The 20,130-nt window shown below is 35.1% G+C and overlaps 2 protein-coding genes across 2 annotated transcripts; one reads left to right on the forward strand and one right to left on the reverse strand.

The window, feature by feature from the left end:
• Positions 1–1,377: 1,377 nt before the first annotated feature.
• On the forward strand, positions 1,378–3,814 carry LOC132561804 (junctional adhesion molecule C-like). The gene is made up of 6 exons (XM_060226506.1): positions 1,378–1,417; positions 1,724–1,842; positions 2,417–2,594; positions 2,851–3,024; positions 3,390–3,518; positions 3,735–3,814. The coding sequence occupies exons 1-6, from the start codon at positions 1,378–1,380 to the stop codon at positions 3,812–3,814; spliced, it is 720 nt and encodes a 239-aa protein (XP_060082489.1).
• Positions 3,815–5,047: 1,233 nt separating this feature from the next.
• Positions 5,048–20,118, reverse strand: LOC132561703 (probable lysosomal cobalamin transporter). Its single transcript, XM_060226405.1, has 15 exons — positions 20,038–20,118; positions 18,552–18,728; positions 17,638–17,701; positions 16,816–16,910; positions 15,805–15,872; positions 15,205–15,293; positions 12,229–12,302; positions 11,841–11,966; positions 11,335–11,549; positions 10,512–10,614; positions 10,055–10,159; positions 9,521–9,664; positions 8,554–8,608; positions 7,382–7,491; positions 5,048–5,587 (listed from the first exon to the last, which is right to left on the reverse strand). Exons 1-15 carry the CDS (start codon positions 20,095–20,097, stop codon positions 5,474–5,476), a joined length of 1,599 nt encoding a protein of 532 aa, XP_060082388.1. The 5' UTR covers positions 20,098–20,118; the 3' UTR covers positions 5,048–5,473.
• Between the last annotated feature and the right edge of the window lie 12 nt (positions 20,119–20,130).

Raw genomic sequence — 20,130 nt, forward strand, 5'->3', positions numbered from 1 at the left:
AGCAATCTTTTGAAGTAGAGAACTAATTTCATTTTTTATACGATAAGTACAGCATAGATGGTACCTAAGTAGAATTATGAATTAAAACAATTAACGATAGATCGATAAAGGTTTCAGGCTTTGGCATATGCAGTGTTGAAGCTGTCATTTCTCATTTTAGACATAAAACCCAAATGTTAAACAGAAATGCTAATCGCTACATGGGTCACCAACTGCATATATATATTTATAAGAGAACGTTTTGTATTTAATACCTACAATATGTAGATAAAAACCAATAGTATATATGATGATATAGACGGTACATTATCACATTTCTCTCTCTTGCCTCAAACCACTTATATGGCGACACAGATTGAATATCCAGTGAGAAATCCTGGATGAACCCTTTTTTAATATCTGAAGATATCTAAATATTTAAGAAATTTGATAAACTTTGGTTTTTTGATAAATAAAAAAAGTTTGCGCCTTAATCTAACACGGTAGTATTAAATGAGCAATTGTTTCGGTACTATGGAATTAGTCATATGAAGTCTGGAGGTATATTGGTAGTAAGAATGAACATATATAATTGGATATGTGGTTTTTTCTCCCTTCTATGAGCTAGTGTATTACTTCGTTATGCAAGGTTTTTGTAAATATATTGAGCAAAAATTGCGACATAAAAAGCAAACGATTATTGTGTAGGTCGCAATAACGTTACAATAAAACATAAGCCGCCATCTTTGCTAAAATAATCGTTCTTCTCTATGAAATACCGTTTATATAAATAACATCTATTGGATATTTATTATTTTACTTCATGGTTATATGACATAATAACAATTTAAACGTCACATTTCATCGATCACCGTGTTTTACATCTATATCAGAGAACCAGCCATTATGAAATATATCTAGGTCGCTGTAACTATTTGAAAGTTGTTTGAGAAAAATCCAGTGAATGCAAGTCGTCCTGTTTGAACGACACCATTTCAGAATCGACATCTCGGCACTATTCGTCACATTCTTGAGAGGTGATATTTAATTGTTGTGTTGACGACCAAGTTTTGTATATTTCACAAATAGGCGTAACTATATATGTTACAAGATGTGTCGTTTGATACGTAAAATGTCGGTATACACACGATACTTAATTACCCGGCGTATGTGACTACGGGGCTAATCAGTGATATACTTGGCAAATCTATAGCCAAAATACTGCTAATTTATTCAATCCGTTTTGATCCAATTGTACTCGTCCAATTCGGTGATGTATCCTGCGTGGTCAAGCAATATTCTCCTCCAAACAATCGGCTGGTATAAAACTGCTGTCCCTGACGAGGCGTTCTCATACAGCGCAGACCATCCTTCACAAACGCACCATTCGTTGGCATCATGTTTGGAATCGTAGCATTTTTCGCCGCTCTTGTCGGAGGTAAGTTTTTCTATCACTATACATATATAACACGCTGATCTGTTAACGGTTTTATTGTATCTTTACAACTTTACTACCGTTATGTACAAAGAATAGAACTTCTTTTTTGTTCTTTTTTTTTTTTATAATTTTTTGTTTTGTTTTAATTTACGCACAATTTTAAGTCCCGTTGTAATATGATACTGACTATAAAACCAGTAAGATATTAAATATCTGTTCAAGGTTTTTTTTATCTGTTCTTTTCATCTAGTAACACTCAAAATAATTTTTGCAAGCGTTTATGTATTTTGCCTTCTATTTTCCCAGCCTGCCAGGGCGTCAACTTTGACATCGCGCCCTATAACACTTCTGTGGAGATCGGGAGCACAGCCACTATGGCATGTATCGTCAGCAACCTCGGATCCGACAGTGTCACGTGGAAAAAGGTCAGTGCCTTATTTGGTCATGTATCAATCTAATATTGTTTGTTCCTTTTTAGCACTATGAACCGAATTGATTGTCATAATTAGACCATGTATAGCATGAAGAACATTAATATATCTTTCAAAAAATTGGATGTTATTTCTTCTTTTGGTAAACCAGAAATACATTTCAATAGGCCATAGTTGAATTGTCACGTTCTGGTGTTGTAACGGGCATGGGTGCAAAAGGGGAGGGAAATTGAGAACTCAATACACTTAGAAACAAAGATATGATGGAAATATAAACTGTATATCACTTACCCGATTTACCAGTCTTTTATATAAACCTGTCTATAGTTCCTACGGTCTTCATCTACCATCTGTCTAAATCTACCACGTGTCTATAGATATACCTGTCGTTCATTACAACCTGTCTTTAACAACATCTGTCCATAACAACCTCTTTTCTATAACAGCCAACTTAAGATATTAGAAACAGCCCCCTTTCTATAACCCCATGTCAATACCTACCTCCAAGTCTACAACTATCGTCCATAATTAACATCTCTGTATAATTGTCACCTGTCTATGACTGTAGGTGTCTGGTTCCTCAACGACCACCATCTCCCTGGGTACCCAAATTCTAGCCAGTTCCACCAAGTACTCCATTGTGGGAACGTACAACTTGACTATATCCAATGTGGCGTCAGATGATATTGCATTATACCAGTGTACTGTCGGCTCCACTACCCAGGAAGCCTATCTTCTGTCAGTCGGTGAGTACGCCCAATATAGTCTAACTTGTCTACTAACATTTCTTTCTCAATGACACTAAAAATCATCAGTATTTGTGATAACTTTGTCAGATAACTGAAAATACAATTAGAATAAAATTTGCAGGGTTTTGATTTTCTTGAAACTACCAAAAAAGCAAGGCCTGTGTCTGAAGTATATGTGTTTAGTTTGGAAGTGAAACAATTTGTTTCAGTACCTCACAGCCATAGTTACTAATTGTGAATTCTTCTGTTGTAGTTCTACCTACAAATGTATCTGTCTACTGGGAAAGCTCTCCATCTGCTGGGTCCACTGTAAACCTTACATGTAAGGCTACATATGGAAACCCACCTCCCTACCTTCGCTGGTACAAAAACGATGTGGATTTCACACAAGATGCTTATTACTACACTGAAAATACACTCTCCAGTGGTGAGTCTGTGGATATAACTGTTCTTATACAAACTGCTGATTTCCAAAGATACTTTGGGTTTAAACAATTTTGTTTTTAATATGAAAAATAAGATTTCGTTTTTTTTGTGCACAACTTCCCTCACTACATATACCCATAACATTTTCTGATAATAGTTGTAATTTAGAATGGTAAAACGTAAATCACATGCCAGGTAGTACTTTTCTGTTTCTAGTAACATGCCATGACTATCATTAGAATTATAAGTTCTATCTCATTAACTGCAAGAATTTTGGCAAGAAATAAATATCTAAGGTTCTTTTCAGTAATCTTTCTGACTTGTAAAGTTTTCTCCCCTTTAACTGAATGTGATTTCCTTTATCAGGGTATGGTGACGCCAAGAGCTCTGTAGCCATTGACCTGGTGTCTACTGACCAGGACAAGCTGTTCCGTTGTGAAGTTCACTTTGAAGGCTGGTATCGGGCTATGGAGTATACTCTACAGACACAGCTCAGTAAGTACATCCCATAAAGCTTAACTGCGGAATTTTATCTGTGTACAAAATAACAATAAAGTTATAAATGAGAAAACCCAAAACTTCATCAGCATCTATACACTGGCTGAAAATGTTGATATTTGTTCGAAATATCTGCTAGTAGGGGAGTTAAGAGCAATAATAGGTAGCTGATAGATATTTAAATCTCTAATTATAATTTAATCTTTTTTACAGGTGGTAGCAGTGCTCTAAAGAGTCAGGGCATCCTAGCCATCTTAATGATAGCAGCAAGTGTTCTCTTAAGGAACATGTAAAATTCCTACTTCATGACAAGACATTCTTCATTGATGGCTTCCACGAGACGATAACTTGGTCACATTTGACGAACGACCTGTTCTGATGCGACTACCATGGTGCAACGCTCCAGATTTCCACACCTGTTCATCACAATAGATCTTACTCTGTTTCCTGTTTATAATGTGTAGCCTCAGTGTACCTAGTGTAGTTATCAATATAGAGATTCAGGAAATTATCGTGTAACAGTTATCTGTTCTCAAGTTTACCGAACTGAAATTATGAGTGGCACCTAGTCATTTTTGATGGAACTGTAAAATTACCTACTTAGCTGATCAAGAGGTATAAACAGTACACATTACTCTTACCAATGACCTACTTATTGTACATAGATAATATATATACATTATAGAGACAGTTGTAGTTCATCTTATTTATTGTTAGAAGTTAGACTACAGAAGAGATGTGAACGAGCACTGAGGTTATACTTTGATAAGGGATTGTTAGTGGACATTGTGTGGAAGAGTGTGTCTCTGATCTGTCCTCAGCAATTTCGATTTTCAATCTCCTTCATCCATATATCAAGTGATTTTGAGGCTGGTACAAGTAGCAGTCCTCAAAGGGAGATAAACCTGTCTGGGGAGACATAAAGTGACTTTCAACCTATGGGCCCATGACTGGAGGACCAACACTGAGAATGACATATTGAACTGTGATAGAATTTCTAAATGTGTGTGAAAATAAATTATCTGCAACATATCATACAAAATACAAGAATGTCATAAATTATTTAGGAAAGTTTTCTGAGAAATAAATATTCATTTTTTTATATAAATCATCAGTTTTAGTCTTTTATTCTGTGTTAACCAAAGGGGCTTGGCACAAATTCTCAGCCCTGGGGTCAGAACAAATATTTGAAGTTTCTTATGATACCCATATACGGGCTATGTTCACTTGTCAAGATCCTATCACAACATTTCATTTACAGGATTATCAATATTTCGATGATTTATGCCTTTGATGCTAACAACCAAAAGGAATATACTCTTTATTATTTCCATTCCCGAATGCATTGTGATGAGATACCTCAACATTTACTTAAAAGATTTCACTTATGGAACAAATAAGATTATTGAACCTGCATGTTAAGAATAATATATAAATGCTATATATATATTTCATATCATACTTGGTGTACATTATAAGTCTGCAGCAACCTGAGATTTGTTTAACTCCTACAAGAACACATCAGATTTCAGTTAAGTCACTTTATTTTTTGTTCAGCCTTTATATACAATATATATCTATTATGTCAAGCACTTAATTTCTACTTCAATTTCTGTTTATTTACAGATTCCATGATCATGAATTTGTCTATAGTACAAAATATATACATATCACTCACTTGTACATACACTCTCGTACTGACAATTAAACAAGTTGTACATGCTATTATGAGCAGGTAACACTGTCAAAGATAATCTGATGTAAAAGGAAAAGATAGACTGAATGAAAATTTTGTTCTGAAGTCTTACTTCACACTATGCAAGATATTCTAGAAGTCATGGCTGCAATTCCTTACAATCAAATTTAATCAAACATGGATATAAGTTAACACTGACAACATTTTACTATAAATACACACAAATATCACAAAATGCAAAATGTCCTGTTGGAAATCAAGGCTGTATCATATCATCATCACTGTCATCAAAATCATCTTCATCTACTTCTCCATCTATTGCAGACTTCCTCTTCTTGATAAAAGCGACCAGGAAACCAACAAGTATGATCTGTAAATAATATCAGACAAATTCAGTGTATTGTAACACAAAGATATCAGACCCTCTGGAGTGTTACTTACCACCTAGATATCAGATCCTATGGAGTGTTACTTAACACCTAGATATCAGATCCTATGGAGTGTTAATTAACATCTAGATATCAGATCCTAAGGAGTGTTACTTAACACCTAGATATCAGATCCTATGGAGTGTTAATTAACATCTAGATATCAGATCCTATGGAGTGTAATGTTACACCTAGATATCAGACCCTTTGGAGTGTAATGTTACACCTAGATATCAGATCCTATGGAGTGTAATGTTACACCTAGATATCAGATCATATGGAGTGTAATGTTACACATAGATATCAGATCCTATGGAGTGTAATGTTACACAATGATATCAGATCCTATGGAGTGTTATGTAACACATAGATATCAGATCCTATGGAGTGTAATGTTACACGTAGATATCAGATCCTATGGAGTGTTATGTAACACCTAGATATCAGATCCTATGAAGTGTAATGTTACACCTAGATATCAGATCCTATGCAGTGTAATGTAACACCTAGATATCAGATCCTATGGAGTGTAATGTTACACCTAGATATCAGATCCTATGGAGTGTAATGTTACACCTAGATATCAGATCCAATGGAGTGTAATGTAACACATAGATATCAGATCCTATGCAGTGTAATGTAACACCTAGGTATCAGATCCTTTGGAGTGTAATGTTACACCTAGATATCAGATCCTATGGAGTGTAATGTTACACCTAGATATCAGATCCAATGGAGTGTAATGTAACACATAGATATCAGATCATATGGAGTGTAATGTTACACCTAGATATCAGATCATATGGAGTGTAATGTTACACATAGATATCAGATCCTATGGAGTGTAATGTTACACAATGATATCAGATCCTATGGAGTGTTATGTAACACATAGATATCAGATCTTATGGAGTGTAATGTTACACATAGATATCAGATCCTATGGAGTGTTAATTAACACATAGATATCAGATCCTATGGAGTGTTAATTAACACGTAGATATCAGATCCTATGGAGTGTTAATTAACACCTAGATATCAGATCCTATGCAGTGTTAATTAACACGTAGATATTAGATCCCATGGAGTATTAATTAACATCTAGATATCAGATCCTATGGAGTGTTAATTAACACCTAGATATCAGATCCTATGCAGTGTTAATTAACACGTAGATATCAGATCCAATGGAGTGTAATGTTACACCTAGATATCAGATCCTATGAAGTGTTAATTAACACCTATATATCAGATCCTATGGAGTGTTAATTAACATCTAGATATCGGATCCTATGGAGTGTTAATTAACATCTAGATATCAGATCCTATGGAGTGTAATGTTACACCTAGATATCAGATCCTATGGAGTGTTAATTAACACCTAGATATCAGATCCTATGGAGTGTAATGTTACACCTAAATATCAGATCCTATGGAGTGTAATGTTACACCTCGATATCGGATCCTATGGAGTGTGATGTAATTATACACCATGGAGTGTCAATTAACACCCAAGATATCATAATGATACAAATGAGTACAGAATGATGAATGCATTCAGTCAAAAGCTGATTTAAAGAAATGAAATAGTCTTCCAAACAACCATGTTCTCTATTAAACTTTTCTACAAAGAACTATGGATGTATTTCACGTAACTGTCATGATTTACTCCCAGAAACACCTCTTGTTTTCTACTATATGTTTCCCTACAGAATCATTGAATTAAATGTACTTACTCCCAGGAACACCCAGGTTGTCCAGTAGTAGGCAGCTCCAAAGAACCACATCTTATAGAAGAATCGGGTAAGTAGAAGAGCCATCCGAGAGATCACACAGCTGGAATTATCTGTAAGAATTCACAATCTTTATACATCACAGATTTACGTACAAAATTTGATTTGGACAACACAGTTACAATGTACTATTTAATAAATACTTTGCAAATTAACTTCCATCTCTAAAATGGCCGCTTTCTGGATTTGCAAAGCCACAGCCTGAAAAACATCATCATTACAATTTTCTTTATTTATTTCATGCAGTAAAGGTAAGTAAACGTTAGTTCTGATAGCTTTATCTTTATCCATCTTTGCATCATAATACCTGATACCATAGTTAACACATGTACTCTTCAAATAATGAGCCTTTACATTTTATCAGTCTGTTAAATGTAAACCAATTTTAATTTGTAATGTCATAACAAAATATGAACATAACAAAAAACAAGAGGCCCATGGGTCTTAACAGTTATCTGACATAAAATATGAGATTTCAAATTTTGAACTTGAGAAAAAGTCGAAAAAGTGTTTTCAAGATGGCAGCCATGGCGGCCATGTTGGATTTCGGACAAACCCGAATTAACAAACTTTGGTCAGGATCATGTCACAATCATTTCAGTTAAGTTTCAGCTCAATGAGACATGTAGACCTTGAGAAGAAGTTGAAAATGTTTACGACGGACAATGTATGACGGACGACGCAGGACAAAAGGCGATAACAATAAATCATCAGACCCTTCGGTCAGATGACCTAAAAATTCAAAATTCAAATTTAACCTTTGACCCAATGATCTCAGGAATATTGAATGGACTCAAAAAGACTCTTTTGCACATCTACATATCAATGTATAAACTTTAAACAAGTGAATCATGAGGGGTTGGTCTTCTGTATTCAGAGGAAATTTCTGGCAAAGAGCATGCTGATGGACGGACAGACAGGTGGAAAGCTAGATTACTTAAGGTACCATAATGACTGTCATAAATAAATGTTGGTGGATTAATAACTATTAGTAAAAAACAATAACGAATTTCATCCAAAATAGGTTCCTATAAAAACAGTTCAATAGAGCATTCAATACTAACTTAATGGCACTGTAACCATACAAATCCTTACTGAACAGTGTTTATACATACGTGCATCAGTGGAGCATATTTCCAATTTGCCATCACTTGTACCGTTGGTTTGCACCTACGAAGAATAAATTTCATTTTAATTGAGTTTCATACCATGTAACTTGTTTACATTTCAAAGAAAAAAACAATGACAGTGCATATTGATATACTTGCCATACTAGGCAAGTAAGATGAAACATTTGCTTTACCCCAATCAAGAATTTTAAAATACACATGTGTACACAGGATGAAAAATTATCTTTTTTCATCAGTTTTTGTATCATATAGCATGTTTTTACAAAATAAAATCATATACTGCAAAATATATACATAGATAAACTAAAAACCTTTTTAACCTCTTGAAAAATAATTCAACATTTTGAGCTCAGGCTTTCTCTGTCATATCATATCTCACCAGCTGACTGAAAATCCAAACACTTTCTAATCTACTGAGTAGAAATTTTGCTGGAAGGGATGGTTGAAAGATTTGGAAAGCTAACTGATAATACTTACTGTGTATCTCTGACTACCAAAGCTTGAATATTGGGAAGTGAGTTCAGGACAGAATATAGGTTATACTTACTGTGTATCTCTGACTACCAAAGTTGGAATATTGGGGAGTGAGGGCATGACTGAGATTAAATAATACTTACTGTGTATCTCTGACTACCAAACTTGAATATTGGGAAGTGAGTTCAGGACAGAATGTAGGTTATACTTACTGCATATCTCTGACTACCAAAGCTTGAATATTGGGAAGTGATTAAATAATACTTACTGTGTATCTCTGACTACTAAAGCTAGAGTATTGGGGAGTGAGGGCATGACTGAGATTAAATAATACTTACTGTGTATCTCTGACTACTAAAGCTAGAGTATTGGAGAGTGAGGGCATGACTGAGATTAAATAATACTTACTGTGTATCTCTGACTACTAAAGTTAGAGTATTGGGGAGTGAGGTCATGACTGAGATTAAATAATACTTACTGTGTATCTCTGACTACCAAAGCTAGAGTATTGGGGAGTGAGCTCATAAATTATGATGTTGATGGCAGACATGATAAACATGAGAATCATGCACAGCATCAGTATCCCCTGGGGACGGGTTCTCCGTGGACGGATCTTATACATCTGTAATTAAGGAAACAGGTTCATAAAGAAAACTTACTATAGCTGTTACGAGAAAATAACACTCAATAAACTCTTAGCCATAAATTGAAGACTAAAGATTAAAATCTATACTGGTTTTCAAAAAGTACATTTACTATACTGGTTATCAGAAAGAACAATTACCAGACAAGTTATCAGAGTTCACCTAGAAGTGGTTGTTACCACTAAAATACTTATTTAAGATCAGAAATTGTGAATTTTTCAGCTTTTACCAAAGCACTTTTATTAGAAATACATTACAGATAATCAACACAGTGATGTCTATAGATTTGATATCTCATCTTGTCCTATTAACAAAAACATCATTTATGTTTCTTCTTCCATGGGAAACCGTTAAGTATGTAAAATTACTCTGAGCCAGAAGAACCAGATGCCTATGTTGCGGACACCAGACATGGAGCAGAACACAAGGTAGACCACCAGCAGAGAGAACATGATATAGTCCAGCGGGAACACCTGACAACAGAACCAAAACATCAAAATCTTCATGAAATAAATCTGTAGCAGAGGTGGGGAACACTGCTTTTATAAGGCTTATTTCTACAGTTACAATAGTATGTATCGTTGGCTTTATTTACACCTGCATCATATGCAAAGGAATGGTCCTTGGTGTACATTTTTCAGATAATTTATAGTCTGGAACTTTTGTGTTATATTTGATATCTGCAGGAAACTTTCAATTACAGTACTGATATTACTATTCATGATCAATGACGTAAAAACAGTTTTAAGAATCGGTGAGGTATCTCATGAACCATTTATAACTTTCTGTATTGTTTCATTACAAACTTCTTTGTATAGCACTTACTTTCTGACAAAACACCAGTACCATATCTACTGGATTAGGAAGAGTTCGATGAGGAAGGGCATACCCAAACTTGTATCCAAGACTATGGAGAGCCTTGTCTATGCTGCAACATTGTAAAATGTATGTGAACGTCAGATACTGTGCTTAACAGACCAGACTTATTACAAAATCCTATTTCATACTATAAAATTGTATATTTTCATGGGGCTCAATTTCAGTGGTTTTTCAAAAGAAAAAAAATCACTATTTCTTTGACATTTGATTTCATGGATAATTACAGCTGTATGAATGTACTAATTAATACAGTAGATATATGAATTTGTGGCTAAAAGTACCCAATGATTTCCATTGAACCAATTTGCATTACAGGATTTTATTGTTACATTTTCATTTCGAATGAAAACTTCTAATGTAATTTCTTATGAAGTAATTCATTTACTCATTTGCAAAGCATTTAGTATCATATTCTTATTTTGACTCATTAAGATTCAGAAAAATTAGCATTTCAGGCTTAAGACGAGAGTGAACAACCTACTGCATTTCACTGCATGTCTCATTGTTTCAAAAGGTAATATATTATCACAATAGGTGTTATGGTGTTTCTTCTATTACCCAACTGAACTTAAATAAAACCAAACCAATAATTTGATAATTGAATACATAATTTGTTAGACCACTGAATGTTGGATAAAACGGTTGATTAACTGATAGAAGACTAATAAAATAATTGACAAATCAATTCCTTAATACACTTCCAAGAGCATGACAGATTTTTAACAATGATATGGGATTAATCTGAAATTAACACCAATCCTCAACTCACTTTGTCAGCAGCAGGGACACAAAGATCAGCAGTGTGACAAGGAAGAAGAGTATCCCAAAAATAACCTCGAACGGGCGGAGAACCACCAGACATCGCTGAAGTATGCTGGTCTCATTAGCAACCAGGTGCTTTTCTCTCCTCTCCATCAGACGTTCCGATTCTTCCATATTAGAAAGATCATTCCGTCGCCGTGATGACATAGACCTACCGGAATACTGGAGACAGAAAATACAACATGACTGATTAACTAAGTCTAAAAACCAAACAAAGCTGTAACTAAATCTAAAGGAAATAAGGAATTGTAAAATAATTTTAAAATTAAGCAGACATTCATTATCTACAATTTGTCTTTCCCTGCAAGACTTCGTGATCTTAAAATTGTTGATGTCACCACGGATGTTCTCATTTTTCCCTTTTCATGTGTTCCTTACAAAGACCTTGACATTTTATAATGACTAAGAAGGTTTTTCCTGCTAATATATCGTCCTTAGACACAGGGTACCCACCTTGTCTTTGAGCGACTGTATCCTTGATTGAGCAGAAGACCGCTCAGATTGCACAGTCATTCTCTCTGATTTTGCACCTCTTCTTCCTTTAATCAGACCCATAGGCAAAGCAGACATACCATAAGCCTAATACAGAAAAAAAGACATTCACAATTTTGTTTATGTTTAATAATGGCTGAGATATCAAACAAATTTAATGACATCACCTCAAATTAAACATTGTTTGAGGTTAGAGCTCAGTGTAAGTCAATACATATAAATGTATCATTTGACAAAAAAAATGATGTAAGGTTAAATATGTTGTTAATCACACATTCCCACAGACTGGTTACACTGACTAACTGTGTAGGTGATCACACATTCCCACAGACTGGTTATACTGACTTACTGTGTAAGTGACGAGGGCACACATTCCCAACAGGCTAATTATACTGATGACAAAAGACAAGGCATCTTCACCATCTAAATGTACAGAAAAAGATACAGGTAGTGAAATATCTGTGATTAGATAAAGTTTCTTTTTCTTAATATATCTATAGGAATCCAACAAGTGTCTATTGCATGATATTATAAAACCATATATGTAATACTGCTGTTTGGAATTGATTTCACATCATAATTTATAATTAAATGAAGTTATAATCTGTCATAGGAGTCAACTGATTAAAGTCCTTTAATCAACAAGCAGTCAAATCTGAAACAAATTTTATACTGCAAAAATCAAGATTGACCTTATTTTTATCATTTACACTGTAGAACTCTATTTATAATGCTGACTAAAGCTCCATCAGGAGAGATGATTAAGGCGGAGGATGAGACTAAAACTCCATCAGGAGTGGTGATTAAGGTGGAGGACGAGACTACAACTCCATCAGGAGTGGTTATTAAGGTGGAGGATGAGACTAGAAATCCATCAGCAGAGGTGATTGAGGTGGAGGATGCGACTAGAAATCCATCAGGAGAGGTGATTAAGGTGGAGGATGAGACTACAACTCCATCAGGAGAGGTGATTAAGGTGGAGGATGAGACTAAAACTCCATCAGGAGTGATGATTAAGGTGGAGGATGAGACTACAACTCCATCAGGAGAGGTGATTAAGGTGGAGGATGAGACTACAACTCCATCAGGAGAGGTGATTAAGGTGGAGGATGAGACTAAAACTCCATCAGGAGAGGTGATTAAGGTGGAGGATGAGACTACAACTCCATCAGGAGAGGTGATTAAGGTGGAGGATGAGATTAAAGCTCCATCAGGAGAGGTGATTAAGGTGGAGGATGAGACTAGAAATCCATCAGGAGTGGTGATTAAGGTGGAGGATGAGACTAGAAATCCATCAGGAGTGGTGATTAAGGTGGAGGATGAGACTACAACTCCATCAGGAGAGATGATTAAGGTGGAGGATGAGACTACAACTCCATCAGGAGAGGTGATTAAGGTGGAGGATGAGACTAGAAATCCATCAGGAGAGGTGATTAAGGTGGAGGATGAGACTAGAAATCCATCAGGAGTGGTGATTAAGGTGGAGGATGAGACTAGAAATCCATCAGGAGAGGTGATTAAGGTGGAGGATGAGACTAGAAATCCATCAGGAGTGGTGATTAAGGTGGAGGATGAGACTAGAAATCCATCAGGAGTGGTGATTAAGGTGGAGGATGAGACTAGAAATCCATCAGGAGTGGTGATTAAGGTGGAGGATGACTAGAACTCCATCACTAGAAGACTATCCATCAGGAGTGGTGATTAAGGTGGAGGATGAGACTACAACTCCATCAGGAGTGGTGATTAAGGTGGAGGATGAGACTACAACTCCATCAGGAGTGGTGATTAAGGTGGAGGATGAGACTACAACTCCATCAGGAGTGGTGATTAAGGTGGAGGATGAGACTAGAAATCCATCAGGAGAGGTGATTAAGGTGGAGGATGAGAGATCAGGAGTGGTGATTAAGGTGGAGGATGAGACTAGAAATCCATCAGGAGAGGTGATTAAGGTGGAGGATGAGACTAAAGCTCCATCAGGAGTGGTGATTAAGGTGGAGGATGAGACTACAACTCCATCAGGAGTGGTGATTAAGGTGGAGGATGAGACTAAAGCTCCATCAGGAGAGGTGATTAAGGTGGAGGATGAGACTAGAAATCCATCAGGAGAGGTGATTAAGGTGGAGGATGAGACTAGAAATCCATCAGCAGAGGTGATTGAGGTGGAGGATGAGACTACAACTCCATCAGGAGAGGTGATTAAAGTGGAGGATGAGACTAAAGCTCCATCAGGAGAGGTGATTAAGGTGGAGGATGAGACTAGAAATCCATCAGGAGAGGTGATTAAGGTGGAGGATGAGACTAGAAATCCATCAGGAGAGGTGATTAAGGTGGAGGATGAGACTACAACTCCATCAGGAGAGATGATTAAGGTGGAGGATGAGACTAGAAATCCATCAGGAGAGGTGATTAAGGTGGAGGATGCGACTAGAAATCCATCAGGAGAGGTGATTAAGGTGGAGGATGAGACTAGAAATCCATCAGGAGTGGTGATTAAGGTGGAGGATGAGACTAGAAATCCATCAGGAGTGGTGATTAAGGTGGAGGATGAGACTAGAAATCCATCAGGAGAGGTGATTAAGGTGGAGGATGAGACTAGAAATCCATCAGGAGTGGTGATTAAGGTGGAGGATGAGACTAGAAATCCATCAGGAGAGGTGATTAAGGTGGAGGATGAGACTACAACTCCATCAGGAGAGGTGATTAAAGTGGAGGATGAGACTAAAGCTCCATCAGGAGAGATGATTAAGGTGGACGATGAGACTACAACTCCATCAGGAGAGGTGATTAAGGTGGAGGATGAGACTAAAGCTCCATCAGGAAAGATGATTAAGGTGGAGGATGAGACTAGAAATCCATCAGGAGTGATGATTAAGGTGGAGGATAAGGAGAAATCAAACAGGCAATAATACCATACAAGTAACTGATTTTTCATACTTGATTCATTGGAGTAAGTTCTGTTACTTATCACTTTTAGATTACAACTGATCATCTGGATGTCTCTAAATTGTGCAGGAATTATATATCTAGTAATTCTGAAGTCTGAACATGACTTATCGAACTTTTACTTCCCAGTATCTTGACAAGAATAAGCTTGAATCAATTGGTAAATCACCATGTACATGAAACAAAGGGTGTTGATTTGCAGCAATACAGAGAGAGCTAAATATCACGTACAATGTACAAATACTAATTTCATTATCTTTAACTTGAAAACATCTTTGTATATAGCTTACTGGCAACTTTTGTATATGTGATAAATCTCAGTAAACTGAAATGTGTAAATGATGGTTTTATGGAGGTCATCCAAATAACAAACTGTATTTACCATTTGTTGTCAGGTCAGCGAACAGTGCTTCAATCTTCTGGTAGTCAGTAGCATTAGGGTTTGGAGGATTCTTGGTAGGAACAAATGCCCTGAAATTTATGTGAAAACATTATGAGAAAGTTCTCTTTTCAAGAACTGCATAAGTTCAAAGCTTTTCATGCATGACTCAAATTCTAATGTAAATTGTGTTAAATTTGTAGTCACCAATCATACACCAAAGAAGTTCAGGGCTTACACTGTAAACTATATACTACCAACAACATCATTCCATAACATCTTACCCAGAATCACTCTATATTAACCTTGACATGTACTATGATTTACCTGAAACCTCTCTATATTTACCTTGACATGTATTACAACTTACCCGGAATCTCTATATTTACCCTGACATGTACTATGCTTTACCTGAAACCTCTCTATATTTACCTTGATATGTATTACAACATACCCTGACATGTACTATGCTTTACCTGAAACCTCTCTATATTTACCTTGATATGTATTACAACATACCCGGAATCTCTATATTTACCCTGGCATGTACTATGCTTTACCTGGAACCTTTCTATATTTACCTTAGCATGTATTTCATCTTACCCTATCAGTAGAAGGACACCAACAATGATGATGAAAACTACAGTGTACTTCAAAGCTAAACAACATCGCTGAAAAAAACGAAAGATTAAAATTTAAATGAGACATTAGTGACAATTCACAATGGACATATACTACTGTATCGTACCAGATATCAAATATTGGCCAATGCTGTAGAATCTATGGTAAAAAAATCCGAAATGAAATTGAATCTCTGTCTGCAGATATGTATTTTTCTTATTCTTAAGTAAGTCAAAGTGCCTACAATTTTTGTGCAAATTTTGATAAAAATTCATAAGTAAAATTGTCATATTTCTGGAAATACATTACCACAACAAATCATAACTTCAACTTGCAAATTATCACACAAAACTCACACTGTATATCAGTTTTACACTGGTGCCATTAAAGACCAAATGACCAGAAATAAATTAATGACAAAATGCAAAATAACAGCCATGGGTAACACTAAATGTCCCAGAACATGATATGGATATAGCCAATATAGTCAACCTTGTATGGCAAAGGATCCAGAGTATTAAACGAAAAATGGCCTTCAGGTATAAAGAGATTCAATTACTAAGTAGTTTTCATTAGCATATTTAATAGTATTTTTACATTCATTGCAACAATGACTTTTAGTGTAATTTTTTCAAATAAGATGGTACTGTATATTGTATAGATAAATCATTGCACTGAATTCAATGTATTATAAGTGAAAATTCCTATAAATGAAAAGTTTTATAACAAACATTTACTACAATGACCGATTACAATTTCAACATAAATTGAATAATTTTACATTGTATGTAAAACCACATAGTGTCAAGTAAGCCCAAATACTTTACTGGACAGACAGGTGATGGACAAAGCACCACTACATAAATGTAAGGAGAGATAAAACATGCTGTACTGGACAGACACATGATGGCTGCACTGGACAGACAGATGATGGACAAAGCACCACGTAGTAAATGTAAGATAAGCCAAATGACACTTAAGAAAAATACTTACCGACTTGTCACTGGTCTCTTCATCCTTTTCCTCATAAAAGAAGTACATGAATGGAAGCAGTATAAACAGACAGAAAGTCACCAAGCCGTACAATGCTGTCAAGAAAGAAATACATTAATCAATATCATCATATTCTTGGGAAGTGAAAATATAGGAATACCCTATATGGCATGAATTCAGAGGGCATTGTTGTGGTTCAAAGACAATTCTTGAATTTAATGTTGGAATTCACTAGATACAGTTAACATCAAGCCTAATCATCTTCAGAATTCTGGATTAAAGAAATAATATTCATTACATATTATTTGTTAACTTTCTTAATTGTACTCAGAATCTTTACAAAAAAACAAAAAAAAACACGACAACTTTTCTGTTTTGTTTTTTGTGTGTTTTTTTTCTTGGGTTCAGGGCTTCTTCCAGAGGCTCCGTGGAGCCTAATATAGGCCAAATTCCTAATTGGATTATTGGATCTACGTCATACAATGGCCCATTTTCCAAAATATATAATTACTTCCTTCCCAGCTGATTAACTCTCTTCTCAAAATGAAATATAATGGTGGTAATCTCACTGAACATCATGTGGGGGGAACATTGCTATCCAGAGCAACTGGAGTATATTGTAATGGCCATTAACACAACCATAAACAGCACAAGAAGGTTTGTGATTTCAACTTATTGAGAATGACACACAGCCCCTTCTAGGGATCAAATTGCAAAGATTGCCATTTGACATTGGAAAGTCTGTTGCTTTATTGAAATGATACAAATTCATATTTTAAAACTGACGTTGCTTACTTAAAGAACACTGAATAAAAAACTTACTGTAATAGCCATAAGCCACTGAATTTTCTATTGATTGTCGTGTTTCTGTGTCATTTGCCCAATCCTGAAAATAAAACAAAAAATATAACTATTACAAGTCACGCTTAAATCAGAATTAAAAAACAAAATGAACTGAATTGTGAAGCATCTAAAAGAAATTCACTTCCAACCCTTGATATTTGTGTTGTAGAATTCAGAAAATTATCCGATACTGAACACCTTGTAAATTTGCAGATGAATTCGTACTACATTTTTCATACCACTATTCTTCAGAAGTCAAAATCACCCAAATATTCATATAATACATGTAACCAACTAGATTAAAATATTGTCTCTATAACAGTAATCATGTGTAAGTCAGTTTTCTTAAAAGTTTTGACTTAAGCACACAAAATACATACTGAGATTATCATGATCAAAATATAATACCATATAGCTGATAATTTTCACTACTCAAATTTTCACGATTTTCATATAAAACAATCCAATGATATTTTAACAAATTCAAATTTTTGTGATCTGGTGTAATAGGATATCTTATACATACTTGCCTCATTATTTCACATAAAATTTTAAATTATGTTAGTGTAATGTGATATTGGAAAAATTACCTACTATACAGCATTTTGAATAGAAAGTGATCAATGCAAGTTTTACACAACAAATGCTACTTATTGTCTTGCAATTTTGGTATACTGTCAAATTGGTCAACTTTTCTCAATAATTTCTATGATCAATATCAGCAAGCTTAAAAGTCATTTTAAAACTGGGTTTTCATACAATTTATTTCAACTATTGTACAAATTGCTTCAAAAAGACAATAGTTAATAACATAGAAATCAGATGTACATAAAATAATCACAGTATATCATGTAATTGTAACCTTGAATATCCTACCTCCTGTACATACTGACCTTGAAGTGACCTTTGCTATCTTTCATGTAGGAGACAAGGAAGACGTCAACTGGGATGAGAGCTGTAGTCAACATGATCACACTTAATGCTACAATGGCTGACACCGTACTGGATATGGTGCTGTCCCGTTTACTCATAAAGTACTTTATATATATGGTAGAAAATAGCAACACCAACTGCAACAACAAAATCACAACAGCATATATTTTCTTGTCACTAACTTTATTAAGTACATATGTATTTAAAGACATATAGTTTTAAGACACTACTCCTGAGTGTAATTCACAATACACAGGTGTATTGCTGACGAGGAAAATTCAACTCCCTCAACCAATTTTTCAAATATCACAATGAAACTTGCAGGTGTATTCTGGTGATTTTATAAAATATTTTCTGATGTTGCTAGTTATTAAGTATTTTACAGATGTAGCCTGAAGATGCTTCACTATAACCCATGCTGTTTGTATAAAATATACAAATGTGAGCCAAGCTGTCAATTTCAGATGTCTTTTCATGTCACTAACTTTACTGGGTATTCTAAAAGATATTTTCTTTATAAAGATGCTTTACGAAACTTGTTGTCACTTGCTGATTTTTTTTAAAGATCTGTTATTCATCATATAAAACATTACCTGAATGCCTTCTATGAAAACATTTGTACTTTATCAGGTCAGAAAAAACACAAATTTGCATATAATATGCAAACTGGCCAAACATACGCCAACTGGGATATGGATTTGTTAATAGATATAACCAAAAACTGTTTAAATAGTGACTTTTGTAATATTTGAAATCTGAAAGGCACATTAATTCATGACAAGAAAACAAATTTACTCAAAGATGCTTACTGAAAGTGCTGGATACTTAAAACATGATGTAACTGTCACTGCCGTAGTAACTGTACTGTTGTTATATAGCCTATATAGGCCATAATTGGTGCATCTTTTTTCGGTACTCTCTCATGTTCTAATAAAATTCGCAAATGTATGACGTTTCATGAATAAATCAAAATAAATAAAAGTGACACGGGCAAATAATTTAAAGAAGCTAAATAAAAAGTTTATTCGCCTATTTTTAGTCAAAAATCCATACCCAAATCGGCGTACAATAGGGTAGTTTGAGGTTTTCCTCGACCTGTTTATGTTCTCGGTTAATAATCAAAATTTTTCCGCTAGGCCTAATGGTTGGGGACTTTAGGGTACTGTGCTGAACGCTAAAGAAATATCAGGGTATATTATTGATCCATGCGACCATATATTTTAGTTTATTTCATTACTTCGCATTTACTGTGGTAAATATTGTAACTTCAGTTTACTTTCATATTATTAGCTGGACCTGCAATGGACTGGGAAGATGATGTCATGTCACATGATGATAAACAATAGGGTAAATGCATGTAACGTAGTCTCTTGTAATTGTCAGTTTCAATTAAAAATAAAAAGGGAAGTTATTTAATGAATTCGTTGTCATATCTAGTAAACTTACAACGATGATGACAACGAATGGAATCCATCCTGCAGCGAGAACCGAACTCGGAATCGCCATTTTTTGTTTTTATTCGGTGACCATCATCCAGGC

This window comes from Ylistrum balloti, unplaced genomic scaffold (assembly GCF_031769215.1).
Source record: "Ylistrum balloti isolate Yb309-2 unplaced genomic scaffold, AGI_CSIRO_Ybal_v1 Utg369668, whole genome shotgun sequence".
Classification (NCBI taxonomy): domain Eukaryota; kingdom Metazoa; phylum Mollusca; class Bivalvia; order Pectinida; family Pectinidae; genus Ylistrum; species Ylistrum balloti.

Excerpts from the sequence above, each read along its gene's own strand:
- LOC132561804 (XM_060226506.1), top strand. The coding sequence starts at position 1,378 with ATGTTTGGAATCGTAGCATTTTTCGCCGCTCTTGTCGGAG. Across the intron at positions 3,025-3,389 it reads TGAAAATACACTCTCCAGTG|GGTATGGTGACGCCAAGAGC; the intron begins GTGAGTCTGTGG and ends TTCCTTTATCAG. Across the intron at positions 3,519-3,734 it reads TACTCTACAGACACAGCTCA|GTGGTAGCAGTGCTCTAAAG; the intron begins GTAAGTACATCC and ends TCTTTTTTACAG.
- LOC132561703 (XM_060226405.1), bottom strand. The coding sequence starts at position 20,097 with ATGGCGATTCCGAGTTCGGTTCTCGCTGCAGGATGGATTCCATTCGTT. Across the intron at positions 15,873-16,815 it reads AAGAGACCAGTGACAAGTCG|CGATGTTGTTTAGCTTTGAA; the intron begins GTAAGTATTTTT and ends CGTTTTTTTCAG. Across the intron at positions 10,615-11,334 it reads GTGTCCCTGCTGCTGACAAA|CATAGACAAGGCTCTCCATA; the intron begins GTGAGTTGAGGA and ends ACAATGTTGCAG.